The following is an 18,077-nucleotide window of genomic DNA, read 5'->3' on the forward strand; positions in this document are numbered from 1 at the left end:
TTTGAAAATTAAAATTCGAAAATTTTTTCTAAAGCCGCCAGGGGACTTCGTTTTCGCACGAAAAAATTTTATGTGCCCTTATTGCATCCGGACCCACAATTGTCCTAAATATTTTTTTGAGGTCACAGATTAAAAATATGATATCACAATTTAAAATTCAAAATGGCGGATCGAATATTGCAGTCCATGCGCCGGAAAAATGGTAGAAACTGTACAAAAGTGATCACAATTAGGTTTTTTTGGTCGTTGATTCCAAATATGATATCATATATTTTGGAATTTAAAATGGAGGATTCAATATGACATTAAAGAATTTGAAAAATTATTTAAAAATGCTCAAAAATGGTCTCAAATAGGTATTTCAGGTCACTGAATCAAAACCTGATATCAAAATGTTAAATTCAGAATGACGGATCCTATATGGCAGACCGTGCTTTAGAAAAATAGTATAAACTGTACAAAATGGCCACCGTTAGGTTTCTGAGGTCGCTGAATCCAAATCTGATATTATAATTTCAAGCTTCAAAATGGAGGATTCAACATGAATGAAGAGAAATCGGAAAAATGATAGGAACTGCACAAAATGGTCTGAAATAGATTTTTGAGGTCACTGATATAAAATCTGATATCGAAATTTAACATTAAAAATGGTGGGTCCAATATGGCTGACCATGCACTGGGAAAATGGTACAAACTGTACAAAAATGATCACAATCAGATTGCTGTGGTCGCTGATTCCAAATCTGATATAATTTTATAATTCTAAATGCCGGATCCAATATGGCGATTAATATATCGAGAAAGTTAAATAAATAATTTGAAGAAAATAATAATTTGAACATTGACTTCTGTTTGCAACTTGTGGACTATTTGGAACAGTAAATACTAGATCAGATATGGATAAAAGTGGGATCACTGTGCGACGTTTGGCTGGAAATGTAAATTATTGACTCGAGGTCGGAAAAGTGCAATTTTTAATTTTCAATTATCTACTATGACTTAATTTCCTCGTGGAAAGTAAAGGGAATAGAGTGTCAACGACAGTCGAGTGGCGCGTGTGAAAATACCAACGATAGATTTCCAATGAAGCTTCAATCACTACTAGTTTAAGTCCCTCTCTGGGTAAAAAGGACCTCATTGAGAGTAGAAAGTCTTTGATTGCTTGTCATCCATTTCAATCTCATCGGATTTCCCCTGCGTCCTGTTTCCACCGCATTTCAGACAAAGCTTATTAAGCATGCGAAATCCCTCTCACACTTTAGTTCATTAGCATTTTTCATATTTTTATTAACTCAAACATTTTGTCTGGAAATTCTAAGAAAAATGTTGGAAAATTGTTAAAATATTCTAGGTTACTGTTAGAAAAACACTCGGAAAATGTTGTAAAATTCTAGGAAAATTGTTTCGGAAATTCTCAGGAAATTCTGAGGATACATTCTAGAAAATATTCCAAAAAATTCTATAAGAATTTTGAAAAATTGTCGAAAAGCATGGAGAAGTTGTAAAAAATCTAATGATTTTTCGAGAAAAGTCACTGGAATATCTCAGGATTTTATTATCGAGAAATTTCTAGGAGTTTTCTAAGAATTTTTGGAAAACTTGAGAAAAACTCTCGAAAAATTTTTAGAAAATTTTCGGAAACTTGTTGGAAAATTCAATGAAAATTTTTAGTCTACTGTCTAGAAAATATTAAGAAAAACTTTATTAGTATTTAGGAAAATTGTCGGAAAATCATGTAAAAGTCGTGAATAATATTATAAGTTTCTGGAAAAGTCACTGGAATATCTCAGGATTTTATTCTTAAAAAATTTCTCAGATTTAAAAAATTCTTGGAAGTGTAAGAAATTTACAGAAACTTGAGGAAACTCTTCGGAAAATAATTGGAAAATTCTCGGAAAATTTCATGGGACATTCTCAGGAAATTTTGAGGTTACATTTTAGGAAATATTATGAAAAATTTCATGAGGCCTTCGGAAAATTGTCGGAAGGACATGAGAAAGTAATGGAAAATCTTATGAAATTTCCGGAAAACTCACTGGAATATCTAAGGATTTTACTCTCGAGGAACTTCTGGGAGTTTTCTAAGAAATTCTGGGAGACTCGAGGACAATTCTCGGAAAACGGTGGTTATTTCAATGCGAAAACCTAATGGAAACTCCAGAAAATTTGTTTGGAATATTTTATAATTTAATTTTATAAGAAACTTTTACAATTTTTTTTTTAATTCAAGAAATGTTGCAACGAATTCTGGTAAATTTAAGAAAAATTATGTCAGTTGTTATGAATAGATTATAGAAAATCAAAAAAAATACTTCGAGTATAAAAGTTTTCGGAAAAGACACTTGAATACATCAGGATTTTATTATGAAAAAAATTTGGAATTAAAAAAAAAATCTAGAAAATATAAAAAATCTTCACAAACTTGAGGAAGGTTTTTGGAAAATTACGGAAAAGTTTTGAGTATTTTTTGGATAATTGTTGGACAATTCTTGGTTAATTTGTTGGAAAATTCTCGTAAAATTTCGAGGCTACATTTTAGAAAATATCGCGAAAAATTTTTGGAAAATTGTAGGGAAATTCTCAGGCTATTCAGAGACTTAATTCTAGAAAATATTGTTAAAAATTCTATGAATACTCAAGAAAATTTTAGACAAATTGTGGAAAAGTAGTGGAAAGTCTCACGAAGTTTTCGGAAAACTCACAGAAATATTTTAGGATTGTATTCCCTAGAAAATTTTACGTTCCAATGTTGCAAGGAATTCTCAAATAACTTCAGGAACATTTTGGGAAAAGTCAAAGAAAATCTGAGAAAAATCACATGAAAATTGATCATAGTATTTTACTATTTAATTCTCGAGGAATTTTTTCAGGATTTCATTTCTCAGTAAAGTAAACAAATTTTTGCTATGAAATTGAATGAAATTTAGGAAAAAATTAAAGGAAAATTTTTGAAAATCTAGAAAATCATGAAAATCTAATAAAATATCCGGAAAATTCCTGTAATATCTCAGGATTTCATCCTAAACAATTTCTAATAGTTTTCTAACAAATTCTAGAAAAAATGGTCAGAAACTCTCTGAAACCTGACAACTTCCAGGAGAAATTATTCGAAATTTTTAGAGATATAAGTCTCGAGAAACTTATTAAAAATGATGGGAAAGTTCTGGAAAATCATATGAAGTTTCTAGAAAAATAATTACAATATTTCAGGATTTTACTCCTGAGAAGTTTCTAGAAGCTTCCGAAGAAATTCTAGGAAATTTTGTAAGAAATTCACAAAAAATTCGAAAAAATCTTCGGAAAACCCTTTGTGATAAAGAAAAATTATAGGAAAATCCATCGGAATATCTGGGATTTCATTCATTATAATTTTCACAAGTAATCAAACGAATTCAGAAAACATACGAAATTTTATCAAAATTAAAAGAAAGTTGGTGAAGACTACGGAAAATTTTGGAAAAATTGTGGAAAAATCTTACCAAATTTTCGGAAAAGTCATTGGATTATTTCAGAATCACATTCTCTGAAAACTTTCAGAAAAATTTGCGAGGAAAACTTTAGAAAAATCTCATAGAAGAATTTTCAAAAGATTTCTGCAATGTGCACTGGCGAAACTTTTACAAAAATTCCGAAAATTCGATTTCCCTACATGTTTTCAGGAAAAGTGTAAGAAAATGTCTTCAAAATTACTCAGAATTTCATTTATGGGACTTTATTTTTTTTAGCTCATGAATGTTTTTCAAATTAATGTTTAAAATGAAATTTCTTCATTAAAAAAATTAAAAATTAAAATAAGTAAAACGAAAAATAATCTGTAATAATAATTTTTTTCAGTTGTATTAATCCGATAATCTATGGCTTCATGTCGAAGCACTTTAGAGAGAGTTTTTTATCGGCAGCTCGTGGGGGATGGTGGCGAATTTGTTCAAGAAGACGCTATGACCATTCAGTAAAAAGGCATGCAAGTCTGAGTCAGACTAGAACAACCAGTGTGCGGTAAGTCTTGATTAATTTACACCTTATTTATGTTGAAAAAAAATCTTCTAAAAAGAGTTTTTAATTAAATTTATATTTAGCTACTATCAGTAGATAGTAGCACTAAAAGTGAGAGAAAATAGTACTATTATTATTTTTCACTGTTACTTTTCGTTATGGCATTAGTACTCTTACTATCAATGTTACTATTTCTGGTACTGAAGGTTCTCGTACTCTTTCGAATAGTAATAGTACTATTAGTACAAGTTACAGTGCTAATAAGATTGTAACTAATGCTAAGAAAGAGAAGCAGGACTATCAGTACCAGAAAGATTTATTTTAGCGGTAACAGTACTGTTATTGCTTTGATGTTAATTCAATACTTATATTATTACTGTTGCTACTAATGTTAGTTTTCCTCGTACTAGTAGTTCTTCTAATCATTCATATGTGCTTCTTTGTACAGTTATAGTACAATTAGTACAATTAACAGTACTAATAATTTTGTTGCTAATCCTAAGAAAAAGTAGCAAGACCATTAGTAGCTGAAAAATTTATCTCAGCAGTAACAGTACTAATAGTGTGTCTCTAGTTAGTTTAATACTTGTATTATTACTGTCACAAATAATGTTATTTTTCCTGACACGAGTAACAGTACAAATAATATTATCAATAATCCCAAGAAAGAGTAGGAAGATTATTAGTACAAGGGAATTTATCCATAACAGTAACATTACTATTAGTACTTTGATGTTACTTTGACAATGCTATTAGCACTGCTACTAATAATGGTACTATTTCTGGCAACGGAAGTTCCTCTTATTCTTTGTTTAAGTAATAATACAATTACTTGGAGTAACAGTACTATTAATTTTGTAGCTCATTCTTACAAAAAGTATCAGGACCATGAGTACCAGAAAAAGTACAACAGTAGTAACAGAATTATTAGTACTTTACTGTTTCTATAATACTTTTATTAGTACTGTTACTAATCATGTTACTTTTCCTGATACTGGACGTTCTCGTACTATTTCGTATACTATTAGTAATATTAATGTAAGTAACAGTACTAATAATATTTCCGATGATCCTAAGAGAAAGTAGGACTATCAGTACCAGATAAATTTAACTTAAAAATAACAGTACTATTAGAACTTTGAAATTACTTTAATGCTTATATTAGTGCTGTTACTAATAATGCTACATTTCCTGAGACTGTGAATGCTCGTACTATTTCGTTTACTAATAGTTTTTTTTTTTTTTTTGAAGTAGTAAAAACGGAAAATGCTCATGCACTGACCACATTCGAACTTTGGGGGCCTGCGTGCCCAATATGTGCACATCATGCATATATTCATAACGCATATACACATGAGGTGCCCACATGAGCAAACAGTCCACAAGGAACGAATGTGAGTGTGAGACTCACCAAACGGCGCCTACCCACTAAACCTTAACTCCTTTGCTGCCAACCCATGTCTTCGGAACCGCTTTCGCATTACTTCAAGAACATGGGGTTAAGACCCGTAAGCCGTGCTTCGGCTTTCACCTATCATTGCCTGCTTGGCCTATACTTTTTCTGTCCTGCCTAACTGTGATGCACGCATCGTCCTCTGTAGTGCTTGTTATTGCACATCGGGCTCGTCGGCCTTCGGCATCTCTCTTTTGCATTAACGGACATCTACTCCTCCTAAACACCACTCCAGGATGTACGCGTCGTCCTCAGTAGCGTATTACTACGCATCGGGCTCGTCGGCTTTCGACTTCCTGGAGGGTTTCTTTAGGATCGTATCTGGGTATCTTCTTAAGACCTTTTCTACTTACCTACAGATCCTATCCCAGTTACCTGGGGATTCGAGCATCAACTTCACCAAGTTATCGGGTGAAATTTCTACTTCAATCTCCGTCTCGAGTTCTTGCTTTTCGATCGTCCATGTCTCGCATTGAAAGAAAGTGTGTTCGACATCATCTCTTACGTTCGGGCAGTAGTCACAGTTGGGACTCTGTTTCAAATTTCTCCTAAAAAGATAAGCGTTGAAGTGGCCATGGCCATACAGTAATTGGGTGAGGTGGAAGTTTACCTCCCCGTATTTCCTGCTGTTCCACAGCTGTATGTCGCTTATTATTTTTGCATTCCATCTGCCTTTTTCTTCAAGTCCCCATTGCCGTTTTCACTTGTCAATGGTAATTGCTCTTTCTAGAGGTTGGATCTTCGTGTCTACTCGTTTGCCTTTCGCCTCATAGATCCTCTTCCTCTCGGCTGCTAACAGGTCAATGGGGATACATCCCGCAATAACCATCACAGCCGGACCGGACACAGATCTATAGGTGCAAGCCACCCGAAGTGCTCCTTTTCTTTGAACCGCCAGAAGCCGCTTCCTTCGGTATTCTACTTTCAATGCATCTGCCCATACTTCAGCTCCATACAGCATGATGGAGTTCGTCACACTTAATAGTATTCGCCTTTTGGAACTTCTTGGGCCAGCTATGTTTGGCATAAGCCTTGACAGCATGGCAACCATTTTCTCCGCCTTGTTTGCAGCCTTCTCGATTTGAGTTGCAAAGGTTAGTTTCTCATCTATATAGGTACTGAGGTACTTCAGCACTTTCCCGGCTTCTATGCCATGCCCCGCGATATCCGCTATAAAGGGTTTGCTAAAGTACCTCTGCCTAGGGAGGACTACAACCTCCGTCTACTCACTAGCCAGTTGTAGTTGGTGGTTTCTGAGCCAATTTTTCACTCTCCAGGAAATATTTGCCACCAGCAGCCGTGCTTGTTCTTCCGTTCTTGCCGTGATCATGGCAGCGAGATCGTCAGCAGATCCAATTAATTTCACTCCGCCTGGAAGATACATTGTAAGGGCCTCTTCGTATACGACGTTCCACAAGTCAGGACCAAGAACTGAGCCCTGGGCCACTCCCGCAGTCACTTGACTGCTACGTTCACCTTCAGTGGTTTCGTATTTCAGCCATCTGTCGTCAAGGTAATCGCTGATGATCCGAATGAGATAACCAGGTACCTTAAATCTTCTTTTCAAGACTTACAGAATATCTTTCCTTCTCACCGAATTAAAAGCATTCCTTACGTCAAAAGTGACCATCACACATGTACTCCTTGACCGGTGATTTCCACTCCACGCTTTGTTAACATCCTGGAGAGCTTCATGGATCGCTCCCACCGTGGATCTACCTTCACGGAATCCATGTTGGTTTTTAGCCAGGCCTCCCGTGATTTCGATCGCTTCCCTTAATCTAGCCCGAATGCATTTTTCAAAAAGTTTTCCGACAACATCGAGCTCTGAAGCAGGTATTGAAAGTGTTTAGAAGCAGGTAAGGATGCTCCCTAACTATCTCCTTTACCACCTACGTTGGAATTTCATCTGGTCCTGGCGCCTTGCCGCAAGCCATTTTGGATGCTGCTGTCCGCAGTTCCTCTTTAGTGAAAAGAGGAACCGTTTCAGGTAGCGCTTCTGTTATGTCGATTCTGCTTTCATGCTTGGAAAAAAGTTCCTTTACAATCAGCTTTATCGTCTCAGGACCATGGCCGTAACTGGCGTTCTTCCGTACACTTTTTCCGTTACAATCTGGTAACCTAGCCCCCACGTATCTTGGTCTACTGCTTTTTGGACCTCTACCCATTTTTGTCGTTTGCTTTCTTTTATGGAACGATTCAGCGCTTTCTTTGCCGCCATATATGCCCTGTTGGCTCCTTCTAGCCCGTTTTGGCATTGCCGTATTGCAGCTCTGCACAATTAGTTTTATAGTGCTTTCTGCTAGGCTTTCCGCGACTGTCCTCGTGATGTCCGGAGTTGTTTTTTCTTCAATTAGGTGCGCGCCCTTTTCAGCAATAGTGCCAAGTAATTTGGCTGAATCAAACTTTCTTGGGTTCCATCCCTTCCTTCTCCCATTCGATTTTTGGACCATACTCATCTTTGAAGGTACACAGCCCATTTGGAAGCTTATATGTTAGTGGTCGCTTGTTGTGTAATCCTCAAGTACTTGCCATTCCGATATTTGGCGAGCAGCGCCTGGAGTAGCCATTGTGATATCCAGGATGGCTTGACGGCAGCCTCTTCTTGTAAAAGTGGGTGAACTTCCTGTGTTTATAATCGTGAGATCTAATCTGGTAGCCATATTAGTAACCTCTTGCCCTCGCTCGTTTGTCCATGTCATGCCCCATTCACATGACTTGGCATCAAAATCACCTGCAACAATGAAGTTACCAGCAAAATTTGAGCATAGGTCTTTAATTTCCTCCAGTTTCCTACAAAAGACCGTAATACCCTCGTTTGGTGAGAGGTAACAGCTGACGAAGGTTCCTTTAGAAGTCGTGACCCAAATAAAACCATCGCCTTCTCCATGGTTCTTAACTGAAAAGGCGTCGTTGTTAATGAGCCAAATGGCCGCAGTATCGCTTCTGTCCTGGTACCAGTTCTCACCTTTACTGCGTTCATACTGCTCGCAGATGATAAGCATGTCTGCTTTCTTCTCATCAGCTAGCTTTGACATAAGGTCCTGTGCTAGCTGACAGCGATTCAAGTTTCCTTGAAGTATTAGCGCCATCCGGTTTTTTTGCTGCTCCCTCTGTTGGCTTCTTTGTAGACCATGAACTTTGACGAACCAAGCATATGGTCGACTGGTCTTCCATCTTCTTTTGTTAAGCAAAGTGAGCGCTTTGCTTTTTCTGTGAATTGTACAGTTGTATGCCCTTCTGCCCCGCATTTCCAACTTTGTCGCCTTCTATCCACTTCTTTGCATTCCGTCGCGATGTGACCGTAGTCAAAGCAACGATAGCACCGACTGGATCTTTCTTTGATGCGTACTCTACAGCTGACCCACCCGATTTAATGTGGCCAATCTGGTTTACTTTAATGGCATCTGCTTCTTTTAGATCAACGAAGGCCATTAGACTCCCTCGGATCTCCTTTTTCGTCATATTGACCGTTGTGTTCTCAACAGCCTCTTACCCTAATTCTTTCTTCAGGGCATCTTCAATTTCTTTTGCAGTTGTTGCTACGTCAAGATCCCTTATCTGGATCTGTGTGCGTCGCACTGCCTGCCTTATCTCTCCAGTATGGTTGAGAACTTTTTGTACTTCGTCACCAAACTTTGTTGCTTCCAGTTCTGAAAGAACATTACCCTGACGGGTCTTCTTAATAGCCCTGATTTCCACCTGCATATCGTCTGGCTTGTCTTTGCCCTAATGTCTTTCACAACCTCGGAGAAACTTTTTCCGCCAACAGGTTTAATTATCACCGCTTCGGTGCGAACCTTTTTAGTCTTTCCTACTTCTCTTCTCCTAAATTTTCCTGTGGAAGTGTTGTCCGGTTCCTGACTTTCTTTTTTCTTTCTGCGGCTCACTGCTTTACTCCACTCACCGATGTTTCCTTCGATTTGTAGTTTCTTTGCAGGTCTTGAGCTTTCCCCGCTCTCAGGGCTAGACGTGCTGATTGATGGCCTCTTCTTTTTGGCCTCAGACCCAGGTGTCTGTTGCAAGAGGTTATTTCTCTCATGCCCCATCTGTATTTCTACTGTAAGTAGCAGCAAAAGGTTCTAGTAAAAGATTCACTTGTGTTAAAGCACCTGGTAAATTATTCTTGATTGAAAAGTCCATGGTCGTTCTATTCACAGTCTCGGAGGGCATAGTGTGAATCAGACTCTGAAGTTCCAACAGAGTCCTTTCTTCTTCTACCTCCACTTCCTTGCAGAACTGATGTAAGTCTTCCCTTGTTTTAATGGAAGTCTCCCTTTCTTTCAACGTTTTAATCTTGCTGCTGTCTAAGACATTGGTTGTCACCAGTATGTCGATGTCCGTGAACACCGCTTCTTTCACTTCATTCCTCTCTATCTGGTTTGCATTCGCCATAAATATTGATTAAGCGCTTCGTGCGTGGATGGGCGGGCCGAAAAAACTGGGAACGGGCATACCCTCGGACCGACATCCTACCCCAGTTCCCTGGGGCCCAGCCTTCGTTTAACCGGTTCTGGAATGCACGGACTAACCGCACTCGCCCGGAGCACTGCAGATTCCGACTTCTGCAGCCACCACGAACTTTCTAATCAGGGCCTGAAGGGGCTGGATTCCTGGTAACATACCGCGACTTACACCTCGGCAGAGCAAGCTCACAGCAGCCTCATCCCCGTTACCGGTGGGAGGCACTCCCAGTGGATCGCGATCGGCACCGATCATGTGTGTTTGATCCGCGGGGCGTATTTTATTTGGCCCTACCCTCTGTTTCCGGCGAGCATTCCCCTATCCGTCACCTTGGTATGCACCAAGTAGGGGTATCACCTCCCCTCCACCACAGACAACTGTGGTGGTACTTGGCGTTTACTAATAGTACTATTAGTACAAGTAGCAGTACTCATAATATTTTTACTAATCCCAAGAAAAAGAAGCAGAACTATCGAACCAAAAAAAGGTATCTTAGCATTAATAGTACTAATAGTGAATTTGCTGTTACTATAATACTTATATTAGTACTATTGATTTAATAATTATATTAGTACTGTGTTAATATTACTAATAGTAATAGTACTAAAAGTAAATTAAATGTTACTTTTATACTTATATTAGCACTGTTGCTTTAAAACTTATAACAGTACTGTTACTTTAATATTTATTAATATTAGTAGTAATAATGTAACTTTTCGTGTTAGTAGTAACAGTACTAATATTATTGTTACTGATCCTAAGAAAAAGTAGAAGGATGATGAGTTTCGTAAAAGTTACCTTAGAAGTAATAAGACTAATAGTAATTTTATGTTACTTTAATACCTTTACCAATACTGTTGCTTCATAACTTATATTAATACTTTAATTGAAATACTTATATTAGTATTTGTACTAATAATGTAACTTTTCCTGGTACTGGTGACAGTGCTAATAATATTGTTACTCATCCTAAGAATAAGTGAAAGGAATATGAGTGACGTTAAAGTTACCTTAGCAGTAATAGTACTAATAGTACTTTGATGTTACCTTAATACTTATAATAGCACTGTTGCTTTGTTAGGTATATTAGTACTTTTATTTTAATACTCATATTAGTATTTTCACTAATAACGTTACTTTTCCGAGCACTGGTGATAGTACTAATAATATTTTTACTAATCCAAAGAAAAAGTAAAAAATTATCAGTACCAGAAACAGTTACCTTAACATTAGTCGTACAAATAGTACTTTGCTGTTACTTTAATACTTATATTAGTACTGTAACTAATAATGGTACTTTGCTTGATACTGATAACAGTACTAATAATATTATTAATGATCGCAAGAAAGATTTGTAGGACCATCAGTACCAGATAAACTTGCCTTAGAAGTAATGGTACTATTGGGACTGTTCCTAATAATGTTACTTTTTCTTGTGCTCGAAGTTCTGGTAATTTTTTTTAATAGTACCAGAACTGTGAGTACAAGTAACGATTTTGTATTTTTACTGACTTGATATTCAAATACGAGTGTTTTATTCTAATAATAGTCTCAACATAAAATTTTTCACAAACGAAATAGGACAATAACACTTTAGATAAAAATTAAAAACTTTCAAATTAATTTATTTATTTTAACCAAAAAATATGACTGTTATACCATCAAAAATAACAAAAAAATGTATAAAAGTTCATTTTCCAATAAAATAACTTCAACATCATAATCATTTTTGTTTAACAAATTAAATAGTTGATTTTTAAGCAAAATAGTTGAATGTTCAATAGGATGGTCCAAAAATGATTTTTTCGAATCTTGATTAATGGCGCCCGGCGATTTGTTCGAATCCACATAAAAAAATTACGTATTTCCCATGAGAAAAAAAAATGTTTTGTAAATTTTATTCAGAATAATCAATAACTTTTTAAATGATAACCCCATAAGTCTATTTTATAGGGTCCCAAAAAAACCAATAAGTTTAGATAATTGCTACAAAGTTTCAGTTTTTCTAAATTATTTCATCCATATAGTAAGTTTAGAGAATATTTCAAATATCTGTTCTATTTACGCAAAATGTGTTTACAAAAAAGAAAAAGATTGTTTAAAAAAAATATGTTTGTAAAAATTAAAGACAAATTAAAGTTAAACAATTAAAAAAACCGCAGCTTTCTAGCACTTATATATAATAAGAAAATGATAAACAATAATAAATTGTTTAAACAATTATTTTGGTCAACTTGCATTAATTTTTCCTCAATAAGTGAAAATTGATCAAAAAGTTACAAATTTCATAAAGAAATGACAATTTCTAGCATTCTTAAAAAAATATATTATTAATAATAATAATTCGTTTAAAAACTCGATTTACCTAAAATTGATGATTCTGAATATCTAATTTTTCAAAACTAGATTTTCAGAACAAATTTTTAGAAGGGACTTGAATTTTGAAAACAAAAGGTTAAATTTATAACAAAAATTTGAGCTCTAAACAAAATGTAATAGGTGATATTTAAAATAATAATAAATAGTAAAGTTTTCAATATAAAATTGAATTTAGAACAAAATACATGCTTTAAAAATAAAAAAAACGGAAAAGTTAAATTTTCAGTGAGAAATAAAATTTTAATTAAGTAGTTGAATACACAATTAAAGTTATGAATTTGCCAATCAAAAAAGGGAATTTCCCGTAAAAAAAATTCTTCAGTCGAAATAGAACATTTTTTTAAATAAAAATTCTCAAACTTCCAACCAAAAAATGGAATTTTCAAAAAGTTCATTTTCAACCAACCCCTTGAAATTCCAAACAATAAAAAATTTTTTTATTAAAATTAAAATTATTATTTTTCTACTAAAAGAGACGAATTCTCAATTAAAGATCAAATTTAAACTGAAAAAGACCAATTAAAAAAAGGGATAGTTAAATTTTTAGATGAAAAATTAATTTAAAAAAAGAAGTTGAAAACTAATTTTTTCTTTCCATTTTCCTTGATTTTTGTTGACCAATAAAATCCCCTTACTTCTCCCTGATTGTCACGCTTTGACTGATTTACAGCCACCCTTAATAATGTTACTGATCTTAAGAAAGCGTACCAGAAAAATCAGTAACAAAGAAAGTGACAGTGGTTGTAACAGCACTATTGGTACTTCTTATTTTCACTGTTACTTTCAATATTAACAAATAATACTGCTGCCATGTTACAAAAAAGTGTACCAGAACTATTAGTAATAGTAAAAAAAACACTGTCTGTAATAGTACTGTTAGTACTTATTACTTTCACTGTTACTTTTAATACTAAAGAAGTATATAAAAAAGTATATACAATATCCTGAGAAAGAGTATCAGAATTATTAGTAACAGTCAAAGTAACAATAGTAGTAATAGTAGTATTAGTAATTATTATTTCTACTGTTACTTTTAATGCTAATAAATGATACTGCTATTACATTATATGAAATAGTACCAGAAAAATCAGTAACATAAAAGTAACAGTATTATTAGTACTTCTTATTTTCACTGTTACTTTCAATACTAACAAATGATACTGCGGCCATATTTCAAAAAAGTGCGCCAGAACTATTAGTAACAGTTAACATAACAATAATAGTAATGGTGCACTTAGTACTTTCTATTTTCACTGTTACTTTTGATACTAAAAAATGATACTTCTACTATATCCTCAGAAAGAGTATCAGAACTATTAGTAGCAGTACCATTAGTAATTCTTATTTTTATTATTACTTTTAATACTACTGAATCATACTGCTACTACATTATTAGAAATAGTACCAGAACTATCAGTTACAGTAAAGTAACAGCCTTAGTAACAGTACTATTAGTACTTCCCATTTTCACGGTTACTTTGAACACTTATAAATGATGCTTCTACAATATCCTGAGAAAGAGTACCAGAACTATTAGTAACAGAAAAAGTAACAATCGTAGTAACAGTACTATTAGTCATTCTTATTTTCACTATTACTTTTAATACTAATAAATGATACTGCTACTACATTATTAGAAATAGTAACAGAATTATCATTAACAGAAAAGTAACAGTATTAAGAACAGTAGTATTAGTACTTCTTATTTTCACGGTTACTTTTAATACTAATAAATGATACTTCTAAAATATCTTAAGAAAGAGTACCAGAACTATTAGTGACAGAAAAAGTAACAATAGCAGTAACAGTACTATTCGTAATGCTGATTTTTACTATTACTTTTAATACTAATAAATGATATTGCTACTACATTATTAAAATAGTACCAGAACTATCAGTAACAGAAAAGTAACGGTACAATTAGTACTTATTATTGTCACTGTTACTTTTAATACTAAAAAATGATAACTTTACAATGTCCGGAGAAAGAGTACTAGAACTATAATTAACAGAAAAAGTAACGATAGTATTAACAGTACTATTAGTACTTCTTATTTTTACTATTACTATTAATACAAAAAAATGACACCGCTACTGTTTCTCTACTTTATTCTAACAACTATAGTTCTGTTTAATTTTTAAGATTGATACTACCATTTCTTAGTAATATTCCTTTTTCTAGTAGTACTGATATCAGGGTCACTTTTAGTAATAATAATTTAGATCTAAAAGCACCATTTTAATACTGTTACTTGAGCTGTTTTAAAATCAAAAAATATTTTACTTACAGTATCCCTTCAAAAATTTATCCTTATTTTAAATTTTCAATTAAAATAAAAAAATTTGGTCCCCTTTAACCCTTTATTTTCTTCCTTTTTTTCAGTGCACCTTCAACGACGATTATTAGTACTTAGTTAAGATTACTTAAAGATGTAAGTAATTTCATTTTTCTCAGCTTTCTGAGCTGATTGAAAAACTAGCTTTACCACCTTTCTTTAAATAGAATCTAATTCTCTTTTCTGAATTCACTGGTCTGAAAAGCATTTCCTTAATTAAGATGGTCAACTTTCATAATTAGAATTAAGTCCATTTATAAAACTACAATTACATTTATTTTTTAAGAAGCATGAGCTAACATTATAGTCCTCTTGAAATTAAACAAAATTTATTTTTTATTAAATAACAATATTTTATTTAAAAAATGAAGCTAACATTGATAGGCTGTATCAAAGGTAAAAAATAATAAAATTCAACAAACATGATTGTTTAAATAAATTAGTGTTGTTTATAACTATCTTCTCCTATAGTAATGCTAGATAGTTGCTGTTTATTTCTGGAATTTTTCACTTTTTTTCAACTTTTCACTTATAGTGTGGTCATGATTAATTCAAGATAGCAAACATAATTGTTAAAAAAATTCATTATTATTTTTAATAACATTTTCTTCAAATAGTGTTAACAAGTTGCGATTTCTTTTGAATGTATTAATCAATGAAATTAACAAACCTGATTGTTTAAACATATTATTATTGTTTATAAGTGTTTTTTCTTATAGGAATACTAGATAGTTTAAGATTCTTCTCAAAAATTGTAGGCATTGTAAACTTTTTACTTAGAGTGAGGTAACAATAAATTCAAGTTAACAAGCCAAATTGTCTGAACAATTTATGATCATGTTTAATAATAATATCTATGAATATTGGTAGGAAATTTTTTTCTATATAGATCATATTGAATTCGAATTTCTCTTGAAGTAGTTACTGAGAGCCTTTTGTTTAAATTAATATCAATAATAATATTTACTATTTTTTTTAACTAAGACTTCAAAACTAACCGCATTTTTCAGAAAAGACCGCAACTTTCTAGCATCAAGATAGAAGAAAATAGTTATAAAAAATAATAATTTGTTTGAAATATTATCTTTATCAAATTGTAATTATTATTATATCCCTCTAAGTGAAAAGTTAAGAAAAAGTGGAAACTTTCTAAAAAACGAAACCTATTTAACACTATAGTAGAATATAGTTATAAATAATGATAGATTGTTTACACAATTATGTTTTTTAACTTGAATTAACTATTACCTCACTCTAATTAAAAAGTGAACCAGAAGTGTAATTTTTTAGAAATAACTGCAACTTTCTAGTATTATTCTAAGGGAATATTATTGTGAATAATAATAAGTTGTTTAAACAATTTATTATGGTTTTTAGCAATTTTCTTTTTAAAGCAGAATCAGAATGTAGCGGTTTTGTTTCTAATTTTCTAACTTATTTTAAACTTTTCAGTTATAGCGAGACAATAATCAATTAAATTTAACTGAAATAATTGTTTAAACAATTGACTAGATAATATTTATAATAATATTCTCTCATAATAATACCAGAAAGTTGCCGTTTTTTCTAAAGTTTTCAATTTTTTTACTCTTCAACTGCAGTTATGTTATAATTATTTGAAGTTCACAAACATAATTGTTTATTAGATTTATTATTATTTTTAATAATATTGTCATTGAATACTGCTAGAAAGTTGCGGTTATGTCTCTAATATTCAACTTTTTATCCTTTTTTCACATAGAGTGAGGTAAACATGATTGAAATTTAAGAAACATAATTGTTTGAACAAATAATAGTTGTTTATAACTATTTTCTTATATAATAATGCTAGATAGTTACGGCTTTTTGTGGAATTTTACAATTTTTGTCAACTTTTTACTAAGATAAGGGTAATAATTAATTCAAGTTTACGAGCATAATTGTTTAAATAAATCATTAGTATCTTAAATAATTATTTATTTATTATTATTGCTTATAACCATATTTTTCTAGTCATGCTAAAAAGTTGTGAGTTGTTCTGAATTTTTTAGCTTTCCTTTGAGGTCTTAGTTATAAACAAATAATAAATTAACAGTAAAGGGAATCAGTTTTTTTTCTATCTCTGTAATTTTTTCTTCAAGTATTCACTGAGAGCTTTTTTCAAATATTAAAATTAATATTCATTGTGTTTCCCTAACTGAAATGGCAAAAAAAGCTGAAGATTTTAAAAAAATTCGCGACTTTCTAGCATTTCTCAAATAAAATATAGTTATAAACAATAATAAATTGTTTAACCAGTTAAGCTTGTTAAATTTTATCAATTATAACCTTTTTCTAAATGAAAGTTTACAAAAAGTGGAATATTTTAGAAAAAAGCACAAGTATCTAGCAATTTTACAGATGGAGATAGTTAGAAACAATAATTTATTTAAAGAATAGTTTTTGTTGAATTTAATTAATTACTACCCTGATCTCAATGAAAAATAGAAAAAAGTTGTTAAATTCTGAAAAAATTGTAACTTTCTAACATTATTCAAAAAGAATAATTTTAAAAACAATAATAAATTGTTTAAACAATTATTTTTCTCAACTTAAATGCCTTGATCTAACTGAAAAGTTGCAAATAAGTAAAAAACTTCGAAAAAAACCCTCAATTTTCTGACTATATTCCTAGAGAAAATTGCTAAAAGCAATAATAAATTGTTTAAACAATTTATGTAAACATCTAATCATCAGAAGAAAGTATTATTTTATCTATTAGAAATAAATTAAAAAATAATTCTTCATTCATATTCAATACCTAATTGTAAAGAGAAATGTTTAGTTTCAGCTCAATTCACCTAATATTGACGGTTTTTAATCAAATTTAAAAAAGGTATTTTTTTGGAAATGCGGCTTTCGGAATATTTAAAAATCTTTTTCTTTTTGATTTTCAACTACATTTTTGGGCAACATGCATGAAAATTCAAGAGGAAAAAATCATTTTAGATCACCCAACTTTAGAAATATATTTATTAATTTTCAAGTTGTAAGAAATAATAATTGTTAACGATTGCCTTACTTCAACATCAAAATAATTGAATTTCTTCATCGAGATATTATCTCTTTCTTCTATTTGTCTTATTTATTGCTCCTCCTCAAAGTAAAGATCCAATAAGTTGCAACTCGCTTTCGTTGATTTCAGATGGACTTGATTATTTCCTTGCTCCCAGACATGGGTTAGATAGAAAATTTATAGGAGAGGTAAGACGTCTTATTATAAGTAAAAAAAAATCGGTTACTCATCTGTTGCGAAAATGAAGAAGAAATACAAAAGGTCGATTTATTAATGTTTTACTAACTTATATATTGTTTATAATACATTTTTTATATAAAAAATTCATTGTGGAAAAATAAACGAATTAACGCCCAGCCAGCGCCATATAAGCGGGCCTGATCAGCACAAGTATGGACATTTAGACTAAAAAATTGTC

The 18,077-nt window shown here is 32.3% G+C and overlaps 1 protein-coding gene across 8 annotated transcripts in view; it reads left to right on the forward strand.

Moving 5' to 3' along the window:
* Positions 1–18,077, forward strand: part of LOC117173324 (QRFP-like peptide receptor) — a 236,992-nt gene that overhangs the window by 215,862 nt on the left and 3,053 nt on the right. For 5 of the 8 annotated variants that reach the window (XM_033361827.1, XM_033361833.1, XM_033361840.1 and 2 more), the window contains 3 exons: positions 3,835–3,996; positions 14,673–14,721; positions 17,789–18,044. In XM_033361827.1, the coding sequence (XP_033217718.1) occupies positions 3,835–3,996; positions 14,673–14,703 (193 nt within the window). In that variant the 3' untranslated portion in view covers positions 14,704–14,721; positions 17,789–18,044. Of the gene's footprint in view, positions 1–3,834; positions 3,997–14,672; positions 14,722–17,788; positions 18,045–18,077 lie in introns of those variants that run through there. The other 3 variants (XR_004467166.1, XM_033361870.1, XM_033361861.1) reach the window with 3 other exon arrangements.

Source organism: Belonocnema kinseyi, chromosome 1 (genome assembly GCF_010883055.1).
Source record: "Belonocnema kinseyi isolate 2016_QV_RU_SX_M_011 chromosome 1, B_treatae_v1, whole genome shotgun sequence".
Classification (NCBI taxonomy): Eukaryota; Metazoa; Arthropoda; class Insecta; order Hymenoptera; family Cynipidae; genus Belonocnema; species Belonocnema kinseyi.